The 8586-nt window shown below is 39.6% G+C and overlaps 1 protein-coding gene across 1 annotated transcript; it reads right to left on the bottom strand.

Moving 5' to 3' along the window:
• Positions 1-210: 210 nt before the first annotated feature.
• LOC149179336 (uncharacterized) lies at positions 211-987 on the bottom strand. The gene has a single exon (XM_089423815.1). The coding sequence runs from the start codon at positions 586-588 to the stop codon at positions 211-213; it is 378 nt and encodes a 125-aa protein (XP_089279941.1). The 5' UTR covers positions 589-987.
• Between the last annotated feature and the right edge of the window lie 7599 nt (positions 988-8586).

Raw genomic sequence — 8586 nt, forward strand, 5'->3', positions numbered from 1 at the left:
ACATATGATCTGCTTCTTTAACATAATGAAACAAAATGCAGTATTATGCGTCACTATCAATCCAATACTGGAAGATGTGTAACACTACTATGCGTCACTATCTATACTAGAAGATGGTATAGCAGTACTATACGTCACTATCACTACAAGAAAATACTATAACCGTACTATCAATAATACAAGAAGATGCTATAATCCATTTGTTTATTCTTAACACAAATCTGACCTCACCTTCTTGTATACACACAAGCCCTCACTCCCTGCCTCTCTGGAGATCTTGATCTCCGAGTGGTCTCTCAAATCCTCCAAACTAATATACTGCTGTTTCACCATCATGTTGAACTCACTGAGAGTGTGGATCCAAACATATGGCTGGCAACTCTCATCATAGTACAAAGCAGCAGCGCCGTGGGTTCTTGAAGGAACATATGACAAGTAGATCTTTCTGCAATCCAAATTCTTTCCTCTGCCGGCTTTGACAGTGTAAGCCTTCTTGAGAATGGATCCCACTCTTACCTGCAAATCGATGGGTTTCTCTGTCAGATTCCTCACCTTCGTCTTCAGTCCCCCGCTTATATACACACACATAAACGCCGCTGGAGTAATATATAGCTCACCTTGTACGCACTCAGGGATGATGGGTGCTCAACCAGATGCTGAGAAATCCCAATACGCTAGAACCCAAAGGGAGAAAACACATACACACTCGAAGAGAGCAGAGAAAATGATGTGAAACCAGAAGAATATATAGATGGCAATCAATGGCCACCACTTTTGAATATATTTTTGTCAAAAAGATGATCAAGCCAGGGAAACAGAGGATATGACTGAGAATCAAGCCAGGGAAAGATGATCAGTCAAGAAAGGGCCACTTCCATATTTATCAAGAGATCAGTCAAGAAGATTTATATGTTCTAACATTGTAGGGGCTAGCTCAATTGATATATTCTCTTGATATATTTGCAGCATCTTTAGGTTTTGTAGCAGGATTGGCAGTTCATATTTCCCGCTCTCAGAGGCCACAATTGGCCGAACCCGGAGGAGTAGTTGCAGGTGACTGGTTTTTGTTCGCAAAACCCTACGCCCTTTAACAGGTTCGTGGTGCTGCGTTTTCCGTCGATTGTGTTCGAAGACGGCTTGGAGAACGTTAACGAGAAATTAACGAAAGACAGTAAGCATTTTGTTAACTTATCAGGATATTCGTGTAAAGGAAGGATACCGAATACAGATGGGCGAGAGTTTAGGGATAATAATGAAGAGGGATGTGAATTTATGTATCAGATAATGCGTCTTAGTGGGGAGGATGGGGGCTTGATCACTCTGGACTGGCCTGCGAGTTTGGACTTGGCGAGGGAGCAGGGGCTCGATAGCACACTCTTGCTCTTTCTAGGAACAAGAGAGGGAAGCAATGACGAAGTTGTCCAGGATTTCATGCGCAAAGTGCTTCAGCAAGGTTATTTTCCTGTTGTTATGAATCCCCGTGGATGCGCAGGCTCGCCTTTGACGACACCGAGGTTATTTACAGCAGCTGATAGCGATGATATCTGTATTGCTGTACACTTACATTTCGAGATTATGGTCATGGTCTACATTGATGGGTGTTGGATGGGGGTATGGAGCGAATATGCTAACCAAGTATCTTGGAGAAACATTTGAGACAACTCCTCTAATGGTTGTTGTATCTATAGGGAATCCATTTGACCTGGATGAGGCCACCAGATCATTGTTTCATTATTAAGTTCTTGACGGTAAACTTGTAGAGGGAATGAAAGATATTTTTCGGCGTAATAAGGTTATATTTCATGGGAGGAAGAAAGGATTTAATATTTCAAGAGCATTGTCAGCAACATCTGTTAGAGAGTTTGAAATGGCAATATCAAGAATTGCCCGTGGTTGTGATACAATAGAGAACTTCTACGCCAAATCAAGTTCTAGGGAAATAATAAAGAAGAATGATGGCGTCATGGCACCAAATTTTTCTGTTCCACGGAATACAATAGAAGAGAATCCATTCACAAGTCTTCTAATATATTGTTCAATTCGAACTAAATATGCCAATGCAAGTGGGCAGAATGCTACAATACAGTGGTGTGACAATCTTGTGATAGAGTGGCTTGTGGCAGTAGAGTTTGCTCTTTTGAAGGGACGGCGCCCTCTTTTGAAAGATATTGACATTACCATCAAGCCTACAAATGGTTCAATCATTAAAAGGCACTTACCAAAAGCTAAAAGAACAAATGTGCATGGGGCACAGAACCATGTTATTGATTCAACACTTACCTCCAGTTCAGACAAATTTCTGGATTCTAATGATAGGGAGGCATTTGATGTTTTCAATGAAATGTATGTCAATGGTAAAGATGGAGCCCATAAATCTCAAGTGAAAAAGAAATCAACTAGTTTAAATATGATTCGGCAAAAAGAACAGGAAGAGATCACAAATACAGAACTTGAAAAGAGAAAGTTCACACGCTTATCTTAAAAAGGACTCTCAACAGGGACAATAGCTACAGTTGAAGAATCACAGAGTGCCCAAGAAGAAGTCGAAAGAGGTCAAGTTCTACAAACAACATAAACTATCATGAGGATGCTTGATGTAACCATGCCTGGTACTGTTGATGATGAACATAGACAACAGGTATTAAATGTTGTGGGACGAGGAGAGACACTTATTACAGCATTGCAAGGTGTAGTGCCTGGAGAAGTCTTTGGAAAGATGACCAATGCTGTTTCTGGAGCAGTGCAAGCTCAGGGAATAAATATGAAACTAACTGGGCTTGGTTTTCCAATTTCAAGTTTACCAAAGGATATGAAGTCAAATATCCAGGAAAACTCTGTGGAATATAATGCAAAAGTAGAAGGCAATGACATGGACAATTTTCCTGGTCTTGAAGGTAAAGTTTCTGAAGGAGCAAATGTGACAGATGCTGACACTACAAGGCAACAAGAAATGGTCGATAGCAAGTCTAACAGTGAAGGTTTCAGTGTGCATCAAAATGAAGAAGTGCTTCAAAATGCACACACGAAGACAAAGACTGAAGAAAATAGTTCTCATTTAGAATCTTATGGTGTTGATCCTCAAACAGGAGTTAAGTTAGAGCCTATGATAGAATTAGAGACCCGTAAAGTGGATTCTAATATTGAGCAAGTTGGTGGGAATTCCACACTGGGTAAGAAGATACAAGACATGCAAGAGAACCCTTTGAGAAATGGAGTGCAAGAGAAATCAAGTGAAGACAATGAAGGCATTGATAATCAATATCAGCAACAAAAGATCGAAAGTTCAGATGGAAGTGGAGTGCATGCAGATGAACAGGACAAAGGGAAGGAAAACACTGTGGAAATGGATGGAAAATATGCTTCTGAGCAGCAACTAAAAAGAGAGTCAACTTCCGATTCAAAGAATAATGACAAGAGCATGAGGAGTCCTGGAGATAAGGGTAAAAAAAACTCTGAAGCCAAACTTGATGACTTGTCCCATCAAATTGGTACAAGTGCAGATGAGCAAAATAAAGGGAAAGAAAACACAGAACTGGATGCAAAATCTGTAGTTGAGCAGACGTCAAAAGAGAAGGGATTTCTGATCAAAAAAAGATGAAAAGAGCATGAATTGTCAAGGAGATCAGAATAAGAAAAGTTTTGACACTAAAATTGATGACTCAACACCCCAAAGTGGTCCATTTTCTGTTCAACCTCCTACAATTATTGTTAAAGAAGCTTTTGAAGCATTAACTGGGTTGGATGATTCAACTCAAATGGTGGTAACAAATGTGTTTGGTGTAATAGAAAATATGATTGAACACTTGGAGAAAGAAAATCAACATAAGCCAGAAGACAAGAAACCCATTAGAAATCAGAACCAAGATCAGGACCATTCACCACCTCAAGAGGGATCTCCTGAGAGTGATAAAGGAAATGGATTAGGAAAGCAGGAACAAGTTCCAACTGTTTCTTCAAATTTGTTTGTTAGTTCAGTTAACACAACGAAATTTATTGATGTTGCTGAGAAATCAGGTGACACCAGAAAAAAGAAGCATTCTTTCACCTTAAATCAAGTGCAGCAGCAAATAGATGGAACTCAAGTTTCTCACAAGGAAAATTATAATCCATCTAAGATGAGAGATGGTGTTATACAAGGTATGGAAAACCAAAGTGCTAATGCTGTAAGACAAGATGGTAAGGACTCACAGATGATTTCAGTAAGTCCTAACACAATCAAGCACAGGGACAATTTTCCATGGCAAGCAAATGTCAATGACTTGGAGACATTCTTATGCCCCTCTGTAAAATATTCTCCTCTGACCAATTCTAAACTTGACTATACAAATGATGAATCTACAAATGATCTTTTCTTGAATATGTTCCAGAGGAAGGCCAGTGGAAGCTTTTGGATCAAACTGGAAGTATTCTAGATTCTACAAAGGTTGTGTCACAACATGATTCAATGAAAGTAAATGGTCTAAAGCAGCATAGACATTCTCGAAAGGATATGGAAATGTATATTGAGCCCTCATATATAATCTTAGATACACAAATTGCTTCTGATGAATTGATAAAAGAAAGTAGTTTGCAGAAGAGTCTTCTTCAGGAAGTTGAACAAGAGACAGAACAAGCAGAGGATTTATCGAATTTGATCAAAGAACTGATTGTCAATGCACTTAGGCTAGAAGTCAGTAGAAAATTGGGGATATCCCATATCAAGGCATTGCGGCTTGATCTGGAGGAAGACTTGTCAAAAGTGGCTGATGCAGTTGCATTAGCAGTAAAGCAAGATATTCAGAGGTCTGGTAAAGCAAGGCCACATGAAACAGAAAATCTCAAAGACCTGAAAAATTGTGCAGAGAATGAAAGAAGTAAGTTTACTATTCTGCATGGAGAGCATGTTGTGAGTGCTATCTCCTCTATTTTAAGAGACACTTCTGTATTGGGTAAACTTATCCCAGTTGGAGTTGTTTTTGGTACCACTTTAACAGCTTTGCGACCAGTTTTCTTTATGGTCACTGGGGAGAAGGATTTTTTCGATGCTGGAAATGATGTGGACCAGTCAGTGCCTCGTTCTGAATATAAAACAGGCAAAGCAAAAGGAATTTTGAGTAGAAAAGAGATTGGATATAAGTTTGATGATCCGAGAGAGACTTACAAACAACAGGAACCAATGCATGATGAAAAGCACCAAAATAAACATGCCAGAAGTATTGAGAAAAACAGGGAATTTGATGGTCGAGCCATGGTGGGAGCAATGACCACTGCGTTTGGTGCAACAACAACACTTGCAAGCCACAAGATGAAGCAAAATGGCTTGCTTAAAGGGATTGAGCATGTTGAAGCTACTATTGACTCTGGTCTTGACTGCAGAAATGGAGGCCAACTAGATGACACTAATAGGAGTGTTGACACTACTATTGACACTGATGAAACTGGAAATGAAAAGATGAAGTCAAATATAATAAGCAGTCTTGCAGAGAAAGCAATGTCTGTTGTTGCCCCTGTAGTTCCTACCAAAAAGGATGGTGAATTGGACCATGAAAGGTTGGTTGTCGTATTGGTAGATTTGGGGCAAAAAGGCAGTGTATTACGGCTAGTTGGTAAAGCTGCTTTGCTTTGGGGAGGTTTGCGTGGTGCTATGAGCTTAACTGATAGGCTTCTAATGTTCCTTCGCATTGCTGAACGACCTTTGCACCAGAGGCTTCTTGGAGTGAGGTCTCCGGTTCAAGTCTAGGCAGCGCCATTACTGTTCAAGTCCAGGCGGCACAATCTCTTTTATCCTTCTAGTATGTGATATTTTAATGGATCCCAGTTTTACTTCTATTTGACATAAAAGTTCTCAAATCGTTTTAGTAGTATATATATATCTATATATATATATATATATATATATATTATATTTATTGTCAATGTCATTTAATAATTCAATTTATTTTGGTTTCTAATATAATTAAATTTGTTTGCAATATTTTTTTTCTTCTTCTAGTAGGTAGGCTTCAAGGTCCAGATTTTGAACCTAGACTCTGATACCATATGTGAGGATCCCTCCTAGGGTCCTCTAACTAAAACTAAATTTATCTAATTTTAAACACAATAAGATGAGAAATAACTTATTTATATCTAAAAATTTATTTGATAATAATATATCATTAAAATTTGTTTACCACAAATTAAATAATTAAGAATTTCATTGCAACCATTTACATAAGTAATCAATAAACGAAGGAATACCTGTTCCAATAGCTTAGTTGAGATTCTCCTGAGCTCCTGACTCTTTTGGGTGCTCCTCTTGACTATCCGATTGGATTTGCCTCCTAGCCAACTAGGAATTATTTCCTAACCCAGGGAACCTCCACAGGTTCCCTAGTCCTCCGAGCCCAAGTCCAACCAGAAGTAGTGTGTCCAAGTTTAACAAACACTCTCTAGATCCAAGTTTTTATTCCCTCTTTTATCTCTCCATTCTCTCCCTTCTCTTTCTCCACATTCCTCCCCCAAAACACAATCCTCCAAAACAAAAATCAAGACCAATGATCCCCCTTCTCCTCTCATCTTTCTTCCCCTTTTATGTCTCTTCCTCCCATCCACGTCAACCACCTATCCTTGAATTTTCTTACCATATCTTGTTCAAGTAGATTTGAGAAGACATTTTGGGGATAAGATATGAATATTTAATTTGGAAATTAGTTGGAGGAGACCATATCTTTTCCCAAGTAGATTTTGAGGAGACACCTTGGGATATTGATATTTAATTTGGAATAAATGGAAGGAGACCATATCCTATCCAAAATTAAATTTGAGAAGACAAGTTGGGAATTGAATAATAACAATAATAAAATTTATATCAGTAAATAAAAATTACAGTTTCACAAATGTTGCTATATACCAATATTTCTTGATAATTATAAGTCAATATTTTCAGGTAATTTAAACACTAATAAAATTTGCATGATAAGATTAAATAGGGAATTACAGTTCACCCCTTCTGGGCTACATCTCCTTGGTCCAGCTTCCAATGGTTTGATCCAATCTCATTATGTTCAAAATACTTCAGTGATAAAGCGTACATAAAGTGTGCTGACTAAAAGAGTGGCTTGTTTCCCCTTCAAGGAAACATTCTACTGTAAATAACTCTCACTCTAAAAACATGACAACCTATAGTCAGTCATGAAACAATCAACAAGAAAAGGGTTCTCAAATCAAGACCCCATACTCCATTTGACAATGAGCATAATAAGTACAAAAATTCACTTGGCGTACTAAAAGAGAACTTTTCTCAAAGACATAATGAGAAAAGAGAAACATGAGATACACCATAGATGTTTCAGTTGCTGTAGAAAATATATGAAGGCTAGAAAACCTCTACAAGGTCCTATCTATTCTCAAAAGCCTTCAAAAATTGATTCAACCCATTGGTTGATCTTAGCACCCATAAACTCAAACCTGCAAAAATTCTCTTCAGAAGTGCTCCAATGGCTCTAAAAACTATTCCATTGGCTTCTAAAGACCCGAAAACTCCTTTCTAGCCTGTTCCTGCTCCTAAAAAGATCAAAAGCTGAAGAAGAATGAGCTTCCCTAGCCTTTCTGCTAGTCGCTCTACAATTCCCCCAAAATCCAGGAACGATCCTACAATTTCACCCCAAAATCTGCTAACAGGGCACCGATTCCGCCAACGTTTAAATGCCCAATAACACCATATTTCTAAAAAATCATGGCCATATGGGGGGCTAAGTGCTCTGGGGCTAAGACTAACAGTCCGCCCCCGCCAGCCAGGCCCCCAGTCCTCCGCACCTTGGTCACATTTCCACCACATGTCCTAGGGCTGGCCCCTCTAACTCCTCCACTCGGCAGTCATGGCCTGGCGGTCTATGAACTGGTCACAAGGCGACGGTTTGTACATTGTTAGGGGTCGTGGTTAGGTTAACATGGCGGATAGCGGCAATGATGTGGGTAAAGCTGGTTACATGGGTGGTAATATGTGGTTAACGTAGGTGCGGTGAGCTTGTGGTTATGGTGAACCCGTTTGTGGTTTGAAGCCGAGAGTTATGGCATTCACAAGGCTGGTTTAGGGTCACACGATGGTGTTAACATAATAATCGAGGTCGTTGTTAGCCCTTAACCCTGGTCTACAGACAAGGGTCGGGGTTAACCATGGTCCTAACCCCTAACCTTGTGCCTTAAAAAACATAAATTATGTTTTCATACTTTGGTATAACAAGTAACATGTGTGCTGCAACAGTGGATGGTTTGGTTATTTTATGTGAGGTCCATGGTTCGACTCTTGGTCACTGTTGCTTAGACCTTAACACAATTTTGGTGGCCCTCGGGCTGCCACGTGGCAGCCTCTGGTTGTGCCACGTGGCAGCCTGTGATTGGACACCTAAAACCCAATCAAAACATGCCTACTAGGCACCTACCATGTGTCCAGTTGCCATTAACTGCAGGTCATATCAACACAATCAGTCTACCACATCAGCCTGCCATGTAGGCATCCTAGTCATCATGCCACGTGAGTAGTATGGACTACTAACTGTGCAGTGCTGCTCATTTCTTTTCCAAATTTGTTTGTTTGAGAAAAAGGACAAAACACGTTTCGGGGAGCAT

Source organism: Pinus tabuliformis, chromosome 4_1 (assembly GCF_031772625.1).
Source record: "Pinus tabuliformis cultivar Carrire ecotype Pingquan chromosome 4_1, CPIR1, whole genome shotgun sequence".
In the NCBI taxonomy this organism is placed as follows: Eukaryota; Viridiplantae; Streptophyta; class Pinopsida; order Pinales; family Pinaceae; genus Pinus; species Pinus tabuliformis.